Source organism: Triturus cristatus, chromosome 2_2, assembly GCF_964204655.1.
Source record: "Triturus cristatus chromosome 2_2, aTriCri1.1, whole genome shotgun sequence".
NCBI lineage: Eukaryota > Metazoa > Chordata > Amphibia > Caudata > Salamandridae > Triturus > Triturus cristatus.
The window spans coordinates 712,979,322-712,998,158 of record NC_140582.1 but is presented as its reverse complement, the minus strand read 5'-3'; the positions used below and the strand labels follow the sequence as shown (position 1 = coordinate 712,998,158).

The 18,837-nt window shown below is 43.5% G+C and overlaps 1 protein-coding gene across 2 annotated transcripts in view; it reads left to right on the top strand.

The window, feature by feature from the left end:
• The window catches only part of LOC146862687 (EF-hand calcium-binding domain-containing protein 6-like), a 478,924-nt gene that overhangs the window by 254,787 nt on the left and 205,300 nt on the right, over positions 1 to 18,837 (top strand). For both annotated transcript variants that reach the window (XM_085641926.1, XM_085641927.1), the window contains exon 13: positions 4,164 to 4,274. In XM_085641926.1, coding sequence (XP_085498052.1) covers positions 4,164 to 4,274 — 111 coding nt within the window. The remainder of the gene's footprint in view (positions 1 to 4,163; positions 4,275 to 18,837) is intronic.

Here is an 18,837-nt window from a genome sequence, read left to right as displayed (position 1 = left end):
AGCACTGCAAACGTCTTTCACACACAGATAAGCCATATCATGGAAACCTGCCCTACAAACTGTGCTCACACACAGAGAGCAGCAGCTACATTGTATTTGGAGGCATATTTGAAAGGCCTCTCAATTCGCCAAAGACACCAGTACATTTAAGAGCTATTATTATCTACTGAAAGAGTAAATGCTTTGCTATTGCTGCTTTCTGTTAAAGGAAAGTGACCCAGGTGCTATGAAAATATCTGGCCTCATGTCCACTTACAGAGAGAGTCAGGGTACCAGTGACTAGGGAGTACACTGTTTTTGTTGGATTAATGAATTGCCAGTGTCTGGTTGACATTTTGGAGTTTGTGTTGACTTTCCACTTAACCTGGCTCAGTAGAACATTTTATGTATTGTTTTACTGAAAGTTGTACCTGGGGGAATCATATGCATTGTTGCTATCTGAAGCCTTAGCCTGTAGAATTGCTCTAACCTGTCTGTATGCATTCAAGCTCTCACTCACTCTTTCATCTAGCCTTTCATCCATCCTTCACTCATTATTCATTCATGCATGCACTCACCTAGTCTGTTCTGTCAGTCACTTATTCATTCATCATCAGTGCACTTACTCATCCCTACAAATTTTGGCTCACTCTCATATTCACCTAATCACCCGCCACACACACACATTCTCCAATCAATGAACATGTACTTTGACTTTTAAAAACTGCCAGGCCCATTTTGACATTGGCAGTGCCTGTTTTCTCAGTGGCCTCAATAATCTGTTACTCCACTGGAATTAGAGCATATTTTTGTGTCACCAGCAGAGAACAAGGCTCTTCTAAGCATGGTGTGCACCAAAGTGAACAACCGCCCATAATCGAGTGGATTATGAGGTGCCTGGCAGTGGGTGGGACCTGATTCTGGGGTCAGAAGCACAGGCATTTGCACCTTCATCCCTGGTAGGGAAGCAGCCTACTTGTCCCCACTGTGAATCCTCCCCTTACCCTCACAAATAGAGTTCTTACCTCTCTACATAAGTACTGTGCGCATGTTTGAGAGAGAAAGACAGAGTGTGTGTGTGTTTCTCTGTGAGTGTCTGTGTGTGTGTGTTTGTATAATGCTGCCATGTGTTGTATGGATGTGCAATGTGAAAGGGCTGCTATGGAGTACTTTGTGAAGGTTGCATAAAATGGTGACTCTCCTTAGTCAGTCTTTGTTCCTCTTTTGTGTGTGACAACCTTCGAGAGGCTGTGCCAGCAGCTGTGCCCTAAAGGCCCCATGGATAACTGGTGCACTGAGGAAATGTACAGTCACATAATACCAGTTAAAACATTTGCCCTGCAACAGAACCTGAACCTTTTCGTGTCATGCCAGTAATTTCATAGTACCCAAGTGCCCTGGGCTAGAAGAGTTTGACTTCTCACAACCCAACACAAATAGCTGGACCGTTGGTGCCAGTCACTCTTCTATAGTTGCAGATGCCTAGAAGCAAACCTTTCATGATACCCTCACAACAAACCAGAAGTACTCTGGCAAGAGAAGGTAGAGGAAGATTAATATATGGAAATCCCAGTTTCCTTCTCTGTTTCCGTCCTCCCTTTAAAGTTGTTACTGAACTTTGCAGTATAGACCCTCTGTAGAAACTATGCTCCCCAAACAAATAATTAATTTGCCTTAGAACTAGGCCTGGGTGAAATTTAAATTATGCTGGTGAAATTGTGAATTTCCCAAAATTATGCCATTACATCATGTCATGTAATTAGGCCACCATTCACTGCAAAATTATAGTGCAGGACCTCGGGAACAGTCTGAACACCCAGAGTGGCTGATGACAGCCAACGTATTTCGCTCATAACAATAGACTTCTTCAGGACACATTTGTTCCAATGATCACAAACTTCCAATGATGGTTATCCTTCAATCCCCACTCTTAGCACTATAGAATATGGTATACAGGCAATTTGAGCCAATCCACCCATTATTTGGTAACCAATCCTCATGTATTGTTTTGTCCAATCCTCCAGAGATGGTCTATCACTCAGCATCTGTGGACCACCATGCAAAGTTTACTACATGAGTGTTTTGGGCCAAAATGCCCCAAGATGACACTCTGATTGGTGTTGAATGCCACATGAATGGGTTCCCTTCACCTCCCGTGAAGCGAAACATTAGAATTGGGTACCAAATACAGGGTAGATTTGCTCAAATCACCTGTATGCCATATTCTATACTGCTGAGAGTGGGGATTGAAGGATAAACCATCTTTGGAAGGATGTGATCATTGGAACTAATGTGCCCTGAAGAAGTCCATTGTTATGGATGAAACATAATGGCTGTCTTCGCTGTAACGTTTGATACGCTTTAAAAATAAAATAAAAATGATGAATCGACAACACTTTCAACTTGAAATTGGGACTTTCTTCATGTTAAAATTGATTGTGGTGCACCTTTAGTTTGGATACTGTATATCTTTGACCAAAAGGTTGCATCTTGGCAGCAGATGCCTGTAGTGTGTGCACACAGATAGAAACTGAATTTTTGACACTTACTTACACTGGAACGCGTTAAAGGTGCGGTTCCGTATGGTCCGCTACCTTGTTTATTTGGTGTACTATTCCATAGCGGCTGATTTTCAAAAAAATTGTGATTTTTTTTGCTTGTTTTTTTGCATGTAATATGTCCGTGTGTCAAAAATGGACGCAGGGATGCATTTCGCTCTAAAGTAAAGCTCTAATTGACAGATTTGCTTTTAGAGTAATTACACGTACTTTTCCTGAAATTTCTCGTATTTACTCGAAAGCAAATTATTTGAATTTCACACACCACTACTTGGGGCTCTAATTTCTGTGGAATCAGCTTAGATCAAGGAATTGCAAAAATGAAGGAAATGGATAAACAAACTTTATTCATGAGATCTTTCTTTAGGTGTCTCGCCTCTGAAAGGACATGTATTGCTTTTCTGTATTACTAAGACTCCTGTCCTCTGGTGTTGCAGCTTTTTTATAGCCTGTTTGACAGGAAGTGGACCCAAGTTCCAGGGGGAGGAGGCCCCACCAAAGCCCTCCATGACAATGGTAAGGAAGAAGGTTGCAGTGTCAGTAGCAGAGACGAAAGGACATAGGCATATGTAGTCTAGAAGAGAAGAGGGTCCATCATGGAGGAATTAACACACCATAGTTACAAATGAAGGAGGAGGCGGGAGAAATATCACAGCGCAGGTGTGAGTTTTGAAGAAGCGGGCCATGAAATAAGGTTTGTCAAGAACATCCGAATGAAGTTCTTCCTCAGAAGAGGGTTAGGGATGCTTGGCACCACTTGCTAAGAGAGTGGCTGGTGCAAAGTCAGTAAGAGAATGTAAACAGTCCTGAGCAAGACCCAGGATCAAAGTACAAGAGAAAAGGCAGAACTGTACATCGCATGGATTCTGAGCTGTTGCATGAGGAAGGCTAGACTCGAAGGACCCTAAAGTCCTTCTATAAGCAGCCTGCATCAGACAAATGTTCCATGTACCATCGGTATAATGCATCTCCCCACGCACCACCACGCAGGCCCCACAGAAGTCAACTGCTTCGCATGCATGGGGAGATAAAAACAGAATGGCCGCCTGGCTCGTTAGTATTTCTAAAGTCATTCTGATTTATGTCAGCATTTGCAGGATTATGTTATTGTTGGGCTTGACAGATGAACCACTCAGAACAACTGATGAATAAACACCGCCTTGTATTCAAATGCTCGTATGCTGAATGCCCGCTGAGATTCTATGCAGGAGAATTAAGACTAATTTTAGGGGGGGCATTGGAAGGCAACGTTTTTCTCAGTTTCTATTCACGTTGAACGGCCTTGTTGAAATACCCCTGAGAGTTAACTTGTTTAAGCGCTACAGTGTTTTTAGTGTAATGAATAACTTTTGATTGAGGACAATCGCTGGCGGGCCCCAGTGGCGGCATCTCGGTTTCTGTGACCCACCCTAGCACAGGGCCGCGATTCTGTGCTAGAATGTCTTTCTTTGGGAAACCCCAAGCCATCCAAACCCTGATTAACCTCTGATATTCACCAGGCGCTCTTGATCTACGGGAGCACGGCGGCGACAAAGAGTTAATGGCAGCCATATGCCTGGGGCATTGTGGGTACCGCTGACCCGAACGTGAACTCTGTGATTGACGGCTGCGGCCTGTTTGTTTCAGGTTTGGCTTGGAGATTACCGAGGACGAGTTTGAGCTGCTGCTTGACAGGATCCCGCTTGATGAAGATGGAAATGTCAGATACCCTCAGTTCATGGCCATGTTCGACTCCCGGTAGGCAGTTTTGTTCTTTTCATTTGCACTAAGTGTAACATGTCGTTTTAAAGTGTAATTAAGATGTATACGTGTATCTATGTGTGTGTACCTGTTGAAGAAGATGCCGGAGGTCTCATTGAATACACATGAAAAAATATCCTTTTATTCCATGTGCAGGCCAGGGCTCAGTCTGGCGATAATATTGGACCGATTAAAACCTGGTGGCAAATGAAAATCGCACAATTTCTGGAATAAACTTTAACGGTGGAGTAAATTCCACTTGCTGAATTTCCTGTATCATAATATACCTGTCATGGAGGAAATTCAGCAGGTGGATTTTCCTTCATATTTAGAGTTTTCTTTAAAAAAAATTCAGTTACCAACAAACTTTACATCTGGCTCGATAGTTAGGCACACAATCATAATAATGACTCCTAGGGGAATGCGGATGCAAAGCAATATCTTGGGTTTTAAAAGGCCGCTACTAGAAGGCCTTGCGGCTTGCTTATGGCACCAGTTGAGGTTGTTTGCTAGCAGTACTCGCACCTCGGGCCTACATGCAGGAGCATCAGCATATGATAGTGCACAGAAGGCACCCTGACACAGGCAGTACACAAAAGGCACGCTGATGCATGACACTGTGCATTTAGGGGCACACTGCACAAAGGGACACACCAAGCACACCAGCAACTCACACACATGGACTTGTCAAGTTTATAGGGAACTGAAAATCATTAAATTGCTGGAGGAAATAGGGGCATAGCTTCCCTTGGTGCAACAGGTGCAGTGCACCGCGGCCCAGAGGCCCGAGGGGCCCACTGAACCTTCATCATTGCTGTATTTTATAATTCAAACAGCATCCAGGGGGTTCGGGTCCATCCTTGCACCCGGGCCCAGGGCGCACTGGCTACGCTACAGGGAGGACATGATAAATATGAAATATAATTCACCGACTGAACCGACTCCACCATAGAGATACTATTGTGGAGCAAATTCAGAAGGGGGGGGGGAGTTACGCCGCATTTAGAGTTTCTTTCAGAAATTGGAGGATTTTCAGTTCCCTCCACAATCCAAATGAGTCTATAATTCTGCACAAAACATAGGCTACGCAGGAATGGGGATATTTTCCAAGTATAATGAGTTGTAGGCTATCAATTGCCTCTTATAATACACAGTAGTATATCAGAACATATGTATGGGAGAAAAAGACTTTGTAAATACTTGAATTTGGCACATATTTTTTTTGTGCAGCCAAATATTATAATATTGGTTTAGAATAACACATTCAATTTCTCCCTTTTTAGGTTTCACCTGTACATCGTTAGCGCTGTGCTTGCGAAATCCCTTGGAAATAATAAAATAAAATAATAAAAAGCCATTTATTGGCTTGCTTGTCTCTCTAATTTCTTTGCTTTCTATTAGTTATTGCGTGTGATTTCCTGGCTGTCTTCGTCTTCCCTCGTGTGTTTGTGTTTTCTGTGGAGCATGGACCCAGTACCTGTTCCTTTTGAAGTTTTCATCAGCTGCTTTCCTTTCTGGTACTCTTTGTTTTCTTTGATATGTATTTACAGACCTTCTCCCTCACCCCTGCCCTCCTCCCACTCTCGGTTCTTTTTCACTCACCTCCCTCTCTCCGTTCTTTTGCATCTTCTCTCCCCCTCCGTTCTGTTTTAGACACCCCTGCCCTCCTCCGGCTTACATTTCTTTTTCACTCATCCTCTGCCCTCTCTGGCTCTCCATAATTTTTCATGTTTCTATCACCCTCTGTTTTCCGCTCTGTTTTGTACTTCATCCTCCCCGTCACGCTCTCCGTAGGGTGAAACCACCCCGCTTTCCTCCTGCTCTCTGTTCTTTTTCATCCCCTCCGCTGTTCGTTTCTTACCACCTTGTCCACCCCCCCTCATGTTGCTTGACCCCCTAACTACTCTGCGCAATTTTGAGATATATTCCACAGCAGCGCTGGTGGCTGTACAACATGGCTTTAAATAATAGAAAAACGCTATGACATGGTCAACGCTGGCCACGTCCTAGTGCTTTTTTTCACACTCAAAGCCATGTTGCCCAGCAGCTCGTGCTGCTGTGGGATATGTAAACAAACACCAACAAAGTCAATAGATCCAGCATAGGCAAAACCTATTGACTTTGCTAATGCTTGTTTTTTACATTGTTTTTCCGCCAATCATTAAAGGAGTACAAGCATTGAGATTGACAAATGCTTTCGCTTTGGTAAAATGTTTTCTCAAGTTTCACCAAACCACATCGAAAAGCTAAAATACAGCGAGCAGTAGTGCATCTTTTCGAATACATTCAAGCCACAAGCGGCAGTAATGCACAATTCCTTCACAAACATAACAACAGAACGGGTGCAGTAAGGGCAGCAGCAGTGCAGTGTTCCTTAAAAACAATTGTGGTGTATAGCTCATACAGCAGCAGAAGAAGCTTTACACAAACACGTATACACACATACAGAACAAGCACATCATGGGCGGTAGCAGCGCAGATTTCTATCGTCCTCTTATCTCTCTATTACAAACACACATACGTACACAGTACAGGCACAACAAATGCAGCAGCAGAAAAGCTTCTTTCACACACAAAGCACAGGTACAGTAAAAGCTAGCAGCTGTGTGGGCTGCAACAGACACACAGAACAAGAGCAGCAGCAGTGCAAGCTTCTTTCACACACAGGGCACAGGTACAGTAAAAGCTAGCAGCTGTGTGGGCTGCAACAGACACACAGAACACGTGCAGCAGTAGTGCAAGCTTCTTTCACACACAGGGCACAGGTACAGTAAAAGCTAGCAGCTGTGTGGACTTCACCAGACACACAGAACAAGTGTGCAGCAGTAGTGCAAGCTTCTTTAAATGCATAGTCAGGACAGAGATATCATAGACAATGCAGGTTCTTCTACCACACACACAGAACAGGTCAGTCAGTCAATAGTTTTGTATTCAGGCATAACAATGACCATTAAAACACAGATTTAAAATACATTTCACATCATATCATATTTCAGGATCAAAAACATTAAGAAAACATCATGCATCAATTAGCACCAATTTAAAAACACCATAAAATATAATTTGTGTGTGCATTTAGCAAGTAATATAACAATTACTTTCTGAGTGGCCATGGAGGCTAACATTCTTTTAAATACTATTGATAAACTTGTCATGGCTAAAGGAAAGTAATATTCTTATGAAGCATACCTCCTCCTCAGTTTTATTGCAGACAAGATATAGTTAAGGACAGAGAAGCAAATTGTCATAATGTTTAAGCATTTTAAAAAGATCAGCCCCTCTTGACGTGAAGTGCTTGTGCTTTAAAAGTGGTAGTAAGAAATGTTTTCGCAAGCTGCTATATAGTGGGCAAAAAAACATTAAGTGCAAAGGCAAAGAGTTACTGCATGAGCAGCCTGGAAGGGATTCAAACAAGGAGCAAGAGTTCGGAAAAGCAAACAGATAATGAATTGAATGCAACCTGAGCCTCGTGTGGCAAAACCCATGTTCTGGTCTTTCCACCCAGGTTAGATACTGCTCTATCCCAGGCATTGTGGAAATAGGCACAGAACAGGTAATATACGGGCAGCAGCAGCACAAGCTTACATCACACACAAAGAATAGGTACAGTGCAGACACCCGTGGTGTATACCTTTGGCCCAGGCCTCCTACCTCTAGTTCTTCTCGGCCCCATATGCCAGTATCTTCTCACTGCCCAATCCCACTCTTCTCTGCTGCCCTAATGCTGCTGATGTCACCATGCTGAGCAATAGCACAGGTGATGGTGATGGAAGGTGACTAGAGGAAGTGGTTGGGCCTGGTGATTCTGTGGAGCAAAAAGAAAGGAAGGAGGTTCTGTGGAAAAAGGCAGCCTGGATGGAGGTACCACATGGCTATTGCGGTGGTGACAGAGCAGGGAGTAGTTGCAGAAGGAACAAGCACTGGCAAAGACAAAGAGGCCTCACATTTGGGACCTATTGGCTTTGCCAATGGTTTTTAGTAATCAGGGATGCTGTCCAGCATGGCTAAAGAACTAACAAAAAAGCTTTGACATGGCCCAAGAAGAAAAAAAAGCAGCTGCGTCATTTTGTAGGTGCGAGCACTTGCGCAGTTTTTTTCCCTTCTTTTTATTTACTGATCTAAGTTGCACCAATAACTAAAAAGAAAAAAACGAAGAAAAGATTTTTTTCCTAAAAGCGGGTGGGGATGAGCAACACAGGACGGGCAGAAGAAACGGGGAGCCGAGTCAACACAATGGACGTGGGGGGCAGAAGTGATATGTGGGCAGAGGCACCACAGGTGGGGCATAGGTGGAGGACGGAAGTTATATGTAAGGAGAAATGGATATGGAGAGAGAGCAAAGTGGAGCACTGGCGGGAGTAAAGGGCCTGGAAAAGAGTAATGTGGAACTGGGAGGGAGAAGTATATCGGTGAGAAAGCAACATGGGAGAGTATGAGAATCATACTGGCGAGAGAGAGAGAGGAACACCAAAGCGTGGCAGACAGGGAGAGGGAAGTATGAGAGGGTGACAGCAGGAAAACATATGTACTTTTGTGGAGTGCTTAAACAAAAAGAAAAAGGTAACTCCTGAAAAGTGAGCTGTGGAGGACGCAAATAATGTGTCTATGCTCTATGGATGGAACAAGCACAAAAAGAGAAAGTGAAGCCTACACATTAATGAATAAGAAACAAGCAAATGTGAGTAACAATACAGCCAGAAATTGATAAGCAGTTGGCTGGTTCTAAGCCTATTGTAAGGCAATAATAAATCTTGCAACAGACAGCGCATGTGGGAGAAGCATACAGATGAGAGAGAGGAACACCACAGCTTGGCTGGGGGGAAGATTGAAGTATAAGAGGGAGAAATCTAGAAAACACATGCACTCATGTGGAGTGCTTCAACAAAAAGAAAAAATTGCTCCTGAAAAGTAAGCACTGGAAGGACATGAGTAATGCATCCATGCTCCAGGGAGGGACACAAAGAAGAAAAGAAAGGAAAGCCTATGCTCAATAATGATTAAGAAGCAAGCAAATGTGAGTGACAATAAAGCCAACCAATAGTAAGCAATAGGTGGACTCAAAGCCCACTGTGCGCTAACAATACATCTTGCACCTCCAGTAGGTGAGACCTAAAACGCCTGGGGGCGGGGGATGAGGCAGAAAGCCGGTGGAGCCAGTGTAGATGGATGGAGGAGCCTCTGAAGCTCCACCAAGCCCACTGAGAGTTCCGCTTGCCGAAAATTGAACGCTTTGCATACAATATGCCCTAGTCATAAATAAGAGAGGGTAGTTTTTTAAGGCATGTTTTCCACTGTAGAATGGAGTATGACTTATGACAAAAGAGTGCTTTGCACTGGCACGATTGTGGATAATGTCATTCTTTTCGGATTTCTGGAGCATATGTGTTCTAAGACATTGGTTTGACTGTGGAGACAACAATGAGAGGATCTGAGTCTTGTGGCTCATGTGCCACATTATGTGTAGAGTGTGTCTCTGGGACATCTTTGGAAGTGATTTCTCTTGGTTCACATCTCTTGAAATGTCTATTGATGCAATTTATTTCTCTTCACATCACTGTTACTATTGTCCTACATCGACTCTTAAATGTGTTGTAAGCATTGTGCATCTGTAGGTAGCTGTGGAAATTGTTCTGGAGTTGATTCTTCTCAGCATATATCTCAGTGCAAGTCTGATGTGATCCATTCTGAGGCTGGGCATTTACTGTTGTGGTAGTATCTCTATCACAGGATGCCATGGCCTCACTTAAGCTCATTTAACATCCAGGAGAAATCCTGTAATGAGGTAATAGCTATCCCACGTGGTAGCAATCTGGGTTTAGAGTGATGAAAGATCGAAAATATTTCAAGCACGTTCAATGTGATAGCACCAGAAGCAGTTCCAACACTGCCCGAGGCAGGGACGGATCATCTGGCAGGGGCATGGAACTAGGCGGTTCATGCATGAAGACTTGTTCAAAGTTCACGGGACAGCTTCATGACGCAATCATTGTGGTCAATCGAGCAGATTCAGAGGTTATTCAGACTGCCATAAGTGAAGGTGCCTTACATATAGTTAACTTGAGGATCAATAAGGAACAGTTGTATGGTCGAGTATCGTTGAATATCGCCTTATATAAATACTGCTTTCTAAATATTGTTTACAAAAATATTGTTCCATTGGTTGTAGATGTTCTATTATTAAATCCAACTGGGCAATATTTCTGTAAATTATATTTAGGACACATTATTTTTATCAGACGATATTTAGCCCACAGTATTCTACTATCAGTCTATAAGGAGTATCAGGCAAATACCTGAAGACACATGTAACCATAAGGATGGTAAGACAGGATGGTAAGAGAGAGCTAAAGGTGTTGATACAAAGCTACTGAAAGCTTAATGGGCAGGTGAACGTATTGTGGCAATCAAAGCTGTCTCATGTTTGAGACTACTGTGTATGGATGAACTCCATACCCTTTCTGGCTGACATCTATGAGCCTACAGATGCTTGACTGGAAGAGCATGCAGAGTGGACTGCACCCCATGGTAGATGGTGACCACATAGCCCCTTGCGAGGCCATGGGGGAAGGCCAGTTGTCGGCAGATGAGATTCTACTGTGTTGTTTAATATACGACAGGGTGAAGTTTGTGTGTGTTATTTCCTATATGAGGTTACCTTTACCTACTGTTGTCATTTAGTGAGGAATAGATCAGTCATAAATATTACATTTTTAACCAATAAAATTACAAATTTTTACTTCGTCACATAACCCTACCAACTTAGAACTAACCCACTCCATGAATATTGATTCTATCCCTCTGACCTAATGTCATCCAGGGGTGAATGAATGGAATATTGCGTGCAAGTGGACGGTCTTTGAAAAGTGTTGTAGTAGGCCCTACTGAGGCGTTCTTCGGGAGCAGTGTCATTCCGAAATATACAAATGCACATCTTACTTGAATACATGCAGCAGAATTGGATACAAAGAATATCCATTTTGGACAAGATGGCGTCGATGCCTAATTGAGGCCTAGTTAGCATAAGATACAAAAACTCCACTTTAACATGTCATAGCCTATTCGTTTCAACTGCATTGGCTCCATGTCAGTACACACAAGTGAATGCAAGTGTAGATTTATTGGTCTGCACATTATTAATAATGCACATTTTGAATTAAATTCAAAAATGCATCATTACCTTATACAAGCCTTACCCCGAGAAGTGTTGGCAGCATAGAATTAATACAGCAACAATAGCTGTACCAGTAGTCTGATAGCTGGCAAACCTGACACAGCCAGTTTGCACCTGTTAGATTCTAACCTCTGACCCTGTTGCCCGGCAGCTGCTTGGCATAGGACCAGAATGCTGCTGTACACTTGCTCTTGAAAGTCATTTATGGTGGTGCTGGTGTTTAGGATACACCTGCTGTCATCTGCTGTCATCCGGAGAGGGGGTGGTGGGCACTATAGATGTCATGACTTGCGGTTCAGACCCTAAGATCTTGTCACTAAATCACTTGATATCAAAGTTGAACTGGTCTCACTGCACCGAACGAGTAGTTGCACTTATGCCAGCATATGCTCCAATTGTACTACTCCATTGCCTCTTAAACCTATTGAAATTATTCCTGAAATTCGTCCTGGGACTCATCAACAGCAAGATAATGCTAAACAACAGCCCCATCAGCTGCCATGACACCCATTGCCACAGCTGCAGCAACAGTTGCCACAGCAGGGACTATAGCAGTGAAGTGAGCTGTAAAAATAACTGTGTTTTCAGATGCCACCAAGGCAGGGGGCAGAGCGGTCATCACAGCTGTTACCATAGTAGAGACTACAGCATCAACTGGAGCTTCCAACATGGAAGCAACAATAGTAGCAACAGTAGCTTGTACCACAGCAGGGACCGCAGTAGCAAAAACTCCCAAAAACCACCATCACAGGAGCAACAGCAACTGTAACAATAACTGCGAGCACAGGAGGGAAAGCAGCAGTGACAAGAGCTTCCATCAAAGTGGCATCAACAGCATAGGCCAGAGTACTGAGCACACCTGCTACTATGACAGGAACAAGACTGACCACAGCTGTAACCACAGTAAAGGCAACAGCTGCTACTGCTGCAAGGACAACAGTAACAACTTTCACCATGGCAAGGACCACAGCAGTAGCAACAACTGCTGTCACAACAGCATGGACCACACCAATATTCAAAGCTGCAAGCTCATCAGCACAGACAAATCAAAAAGTAATGTGTGAAGTACTTGAATTCATCTCAGTGAATAGTAATTACTTGGGCTGCATTACAGTTAAAACTAATGGTAAGTCATCCATGTTCAACAGAGGGTTGAGAGAGAACCACAGAGCTGGATGTCTTTAGGGCATTGATTTGATTCCCCTTGTTAGATACCAGGATCAGAAAACTTGGAAAACTGGGAAGCCTTGGACTACTTCAACTGTGTTGACCAGAGCACAGGCTGCACATAAGTCTCAGAAAGAGAGTGTGACCATTTCAATTGGGCAAGAGAAAGGAAGTAAGTGGATTAGCGCAGACTCTGAGAAGGCACATGTCAAGTCATCCGTGTCCCCGCTCCAGAGGGGCATGAGAATGAGAAACTCAAATCCATCCAGGTGTTTGGAGTTGGTCCACTGGCAGAACTGCAGGGTTAGCTGCTGTAGGACCCCGAGCGATGAAATCCTCCAGGCACAGACTCAGTGCTCTACAAGTGTGGGACTTCAGAAAGAGGCACAAGAACAGGTCAGCCAGGGAGTTTCTGAAAGGCATTACGTTGGCTGGGAAAATGGATTGATGTATACTGTGCCTGTGAATCCTCAATCTTGAGCCAGTAAAAGGCTTGTGATTCCCCTAGTGCACTGGAATTTCCTCTTATCCCTGGCCCCTGTGTTGCCCTTAGTGGGACACTTGGGCATAAGAAAGACCCAGGATAGGTTTTACTTTTTTCTTCTACTGTCCAAGGATGCATAGAGACATAGATAGGTTATGTAGAACCTGTCCCATTTGCCAAATAAGTGATAAGTCAAGACGAAGAAGGGATCAAGTATATCTTGGTTGTGGTGGGTCATGTCACCAGATACCCAGAGGCTGTACCTCTGAGGAGCATGTGTTCTGCTAGAGTTGTAGGTTTGGATTGCTTAAAACAGTGATTTCTGCAAGAGAAAAACTTTATCTCCTCTTACACAAGTGCGATGTGGGAACAAGTGGGTATGACCTACCATTTTTCCATGGCATATTACCCTCAAACCAAAGGATTGGTGAAACAGTTTAACAAGGCCCTTAAGTGCATATTGGGAACTTTTCTAGAGAACCTCGGGAGGAAAAGGGGCCTCCTGCCATGTCTCATAATCGCCTACAGAGGCATTCCACAGAAGACAGCTGTGTTCAGTCCCTTTGAACTTCTATTTGAGCACACAAAGTATGGCCAACTCACCTTAAAGAAGAGTGGGAAGGAACTTTAGAGTTACCTCAAAAGAATTTGGTGGGCTATGTGATTATCCAAAAGAAGTTGATTATGCAGTACATGAGTTAGGCAAAGATAAACCTTTAGGCAAACCAAGAGCTGATGAAGTTATGGTATGAGCAGAAAGCAACAATGACTGGGTACTAAGAGAGTCATGAGTTGTTGCTGCTGAAGCCCATTTTTCTGAGATCTTTAGAGTATAGCGTAGTGTGGGCTTTTTGCAGAAGGTTTCTGAGATGAACTACTCAGAGGACATAAGTGCTACAAGGGTACCAAAGAGAGTTTTCCATGTCAACCAACTTAAGCCTTCTCTTCTGAGAGACTTCACTATAAGCATCATGGAAAAGACAGGTGAAGTTAAGGAAGCCACTCAATCACTTCTGGACCTATTGCACACTGATGAGAAGGAGGGTTCAATTAACAGAGTCAAACTTGCCCTTGAACTAACACCTGAGTAGCAAAGAGAGTACAGATAAGCGCCGAGATGGTTTTCCCTGCTGTTCTTGCTAACTCCAGAACTGACAGCTGTCTGTGTACGGAACATAGATTACATGGGAGAGCTTCTCAGGGAAGAGCACGTTTTACAGGGTGTCTGACCAAGTTCTGAAATGCATCAAGATTGAGGTTGCCAAGATGGTGGACATGGCAGTGATTGACAGTTCTTACAGTCTTTGTTCCGGTCTAGTGGTATTGGTACCCAGGCAACGATCCATAGACTAGTGTTTTGTGTGGACTATGGGGCCCTGAAAGAGATAACTAAGACAGATGCACATAAGATTCCCAGGGCCGATGCGGTAGTGGACTAACTGGGTGCTGCTTGCTTCTCCAATGGAGTTCTTGAAGAAGAAAGAAAAAAGAAGTCTACTGATCTGAGCTATGGAAAGCTATAAGACTTCCAATCAAGGGGATGGCAAAGAAGCTATTGCAAATGGGAAGGACAAATACAAGAAGAGGAAAGAAATGCATCAAATAAGAAGCAAGCAAATTAGATTGACAAGAAAGCCAACAAATGATAAGCTATGGACTGAACCAAAGCCCACTCATGTACATGATAGGTCTTCAATATTAGAAAACTAAAGGCTGTCTGTAGGCGAGACCTAATAACAAGAGTACGAAGTAAGTTCTAGGAGTCAGTTGAGGACTTGGACTCAAATAACGGAAATGTAATTGTTACATATCTGATTGGTATACAAATATGTGGGAGTTGGCGTTAAATGCTGCTGATAGAAATCATGGCACCAACACACTTACCGTCCTCCTATATCTTCATCCTGTGACCTGTACAGAGGTTATATATCCAAAGATGACGCACTTATGTGAAGCTTGAAACAATTAAAAAATAGTATAGTGGGCAATGACTAATAAGATACAAACGCTACGCACCCTCTTAGTGTGTCCCTCTTGCCTTATCTGTTTACCATAATCAGCAATGAAACAAACCTTCGGAGGGTCGGCAAAGAAAAAGTGTACATTTTGTTCACTTTCTTTAAATTTACTCTCTAGCGTTCCAAGTTTGTTTCAAATTTGTATTTTTAATATTATTTGCATTTCTGATTTTTTTACAAATCATTTTATAAATCTTTTCGGGACTACACTTGTTTTGTAATCAGGGCTACATTCCTGCATCACAACGTAAATTGTGCTATTGGTTAGTGTCCTCTCGGTTGAAAATCGGGCTTCGTGTCCGCTCCTGATCCCTGATAGGGATGCCCCTCGCAAGATCTGTTTGTTTCCTCGCCCAGTGGTGTGTTCGTTCGTAATTTTGGTGATAATACACTCGTGTTACTTTTACACATGTGTAGCTATCTGCACAGGCCAGAAAATCTCTCCAAACTGAGGCGCACGTTACAGGAGTAAATTTAATTCGTGACTCGGACCCATGGAGTTCAAATCTGTCACATGTACTCCATAATTCATCCTCTTGCATGTGTGGCGTAGTGTGCACTGCAATCAACACACCCATGCGTTACTCATAAAATCTGAAAACTGTTTAACACTTGTAAGATTGTACTATTTTTCGGGTTTTTTCGATGACTGTAGCAGGAGAGAGTTTACGGTTGTAGGGTAAATCCACGCCTCTTGTGCAGTCTCTTTGTGCAAACTTTTGTCTAACTTTTATTAGGGTTGGAAATGTGTGCACTCACATCGAAGTATGGGGTTTAGATCCCTCTCTAGAAAGTTCCTTCCCCATATTCCTGCACAGCCGGGCCATTCGTTCTCCGACTCTTGGCACTTGAATCCTGATAGGAGATGAACTGTTGCCCCCACTTGCTGCTGCGGATGCTCTCACGGCTCCTACAGAACCAGTGTCTCTACACAACTGGTAAAAATGTACTCATAAGCAAAGCACACTGGAAGTATGCATCGTCTGCTACATAATCTGCATATTTTAACAACAAAAAATAGTTTCTTGCTCTAACGGATCAAAAGTTACTAAAATGCAGCAACACGTGTTGCAGTGCCACGGGAGACCCTTCACAAAGGTTTAGTGGTCCACTTTCTGTTGCATATTGCTGTTTTTATGTGTTCAGCTGGTACTGATGAGGTGACAGCTTTGCCCAGACAGTGTTAACGTGTGAAAATAACAAAATAATGAAGTACTACTATCTCAAAAAGTGCTGCATAATTTGCCTTTTGTTGCTGCAGAATTAGTCAACCCTGCCTCATAACTTGTTCCTCCCCTGCCACATAATTCCAGAGGCCCTGCTCATCAGCCGTTTGCCAGTAGGAATGATACTACTTTTATAATAATGTCCTCTGAAATACAATCCAAGTCATTGTTTCTGTTAGTACTTAGCAGGACATACACATAATTGTGTCAGAAGATGAAGTGCCACCTGAATACATCCTATAATCTCAGGTATTGCCACCGTCTGCCAGGTTATAGCTGCTCCAGTAACCCAGAATACTGCCAGTGATATTTAGGTGTCTCCGAAATATGCCGGGGTACTTGAAGTTTGGCTGAATGTGCCAGCTAGCTTGTTAATTTGCACATTGCCATGCCAAATATATATATCTATCCACGAACCCTCCAGCAAAACTGTAGGAAGAGGCCACACGAGGAACTCAGGAAAGAGCCTTTATTGGACACGCAGGTAAGGCATAATGCATTTCGACATTTCAGTCTTCCTCAGATGCCACTGCTGCCCTAGAAAACAGCCCCACGCCTCCACTTTAAGTCCATCTGCAGACCTCCCACATTTGAAAGGAAGCACCTCCCCTACCATGTGATCGCTCACCTGCTGTAGTATAATCAGTCCTACAACTCCCAGAATACATCGTCTCTGGGTAGGTGTTGCAAGGGGAATAGATGGATGGAATCCTTGTGGCACTGGTGCACTGCAGAGCGGGGCGCACTGTTGCTGGTTTATATCAAGTCCTCAGGCTTCCCTGGGTCCCCGCATACGTCATAACCGCCACAGCACAAGTCCGCCGAGTCGTAGGCCGGTTTAATAACCAAACCTCTTCGTGATGTCACATGCTGCCGGCTGGCAGCTAATCCTGCTTGACCTGTACTGGAGAGATGGGATGGAGCAATCCGATACCTCAGGTGCAACAAGAAACTGCTCACGCAGACTCCAGTAATGCCACAGCCACTTGACAGACTGGGCCTCTTGAAGCGTCTCTGGCTGACGCTCTAAATATCCACGAACCCTCCAGCAAAACTGTAGGAAGAGGCCACATGAGGAACTCAGGAAAGAGCCTTTATCGGACATGCAGGTAAGGCATAATGCATTTCGACATTTCAGTCTTCCTCAGATGCCACTACTGCACTAGAAAACAGCCCCACGCCTCCACTTTTAAATCCATCTGCAGACCTCCCACATTTGAAGGGAAGCACCTCCCCTACCATGTGATTGCTTACCTGCTGTAGTGTAATCAGTCCTACAGCTCCCAGAATACATCATCTCTGGGTAGGTGCTGCGAGGGGAATAGATGGATGGAATCCTTGTGGCACTGGTGCACTGCAGAGCGGGGCGCACTGTTGCTGGTGCATATCCAGTCCTCGGGCTTCCCTGGGTCCCCGCATATGTCATAACCGCCACAGCACAAGTCCGCCGAGTCGTAGGCCGGTTTAATAACCAAACCTCTTCGTGAAGTCACGTGCTGCCGACTGGCAGCTAACCCTGCTTGACCCGTACTGGTGAATATATATATATATATCCATCAAAAAAGGTTACCCCAAAGGAAAGAGCCACCAGCAGGTAAGTGTTCAATCTTTTAATGGGCACAACTTGCACACGAGCAGCAGCAGAGATGACAACATCCGCAAATGATCCAGGCCAGACGCGTTTCGGGAACCAAGTTCCCTTTTTCAATGGCTTGTGTTGCTTGAAAACAAGGACAGCGTTTCTCCCCGTACTTTTCAATTCCGGAACCACACCCATGCGGGCGTAACCATTCTCATGGAATTCTGGTTCTCGTAGTGTGAGAATATAGTACTCAAGTGAGTCCGTCTTGCATTCAATAAATAAAAGCAGTATTTTTACCATGTAGGTTGATGCGCACTTCGCGTACACTGCTCGCTCCGCTTTCCAGCTGTCACTCGTTAAATACTGCCTCCCAACGACGCTGGCACCTTCGTGGCACCAACTCAGGCCCGCTTCACCAGCAGTGGGCTTCTTTCCGCAGCTGGGCTCAGCCGCTAATGTCCCATCAAAAAAGGTTGACCCAAAGGAAAGAGCCGCCGGGTGCGCGACTCCCCCAAAAAATTGAAAAAAAAAAAGGAAGAAAATAATATAAATATATTTTAAAAATATATAAAACAAAAAAAACTGTTTCAATATTTAAACATTTTTTTTCTACACTTATAGTAACTATATAATGTAATTTAAAAAATAAAATATGTAAAAATAAATAGTTAAAAAAATGTAGAAAATCAGTATAAAAAAAATAAACATAACTATTATTACATTTAAAAATGTAAGAAATCTTTGAAATTCACTGAAAAAACCATAGGTTTCAGACATGTTATAGTTAGCAATTAGCATTTAAAAAACCTTTGAAATTCACTGAAAAAAACATAGGTTTCAGACATGTTATAGTTAGGAATTAGCATTTAAAAAACCTTAGAAATTCACTGAAAAAACCATAGGTTTCAGGGG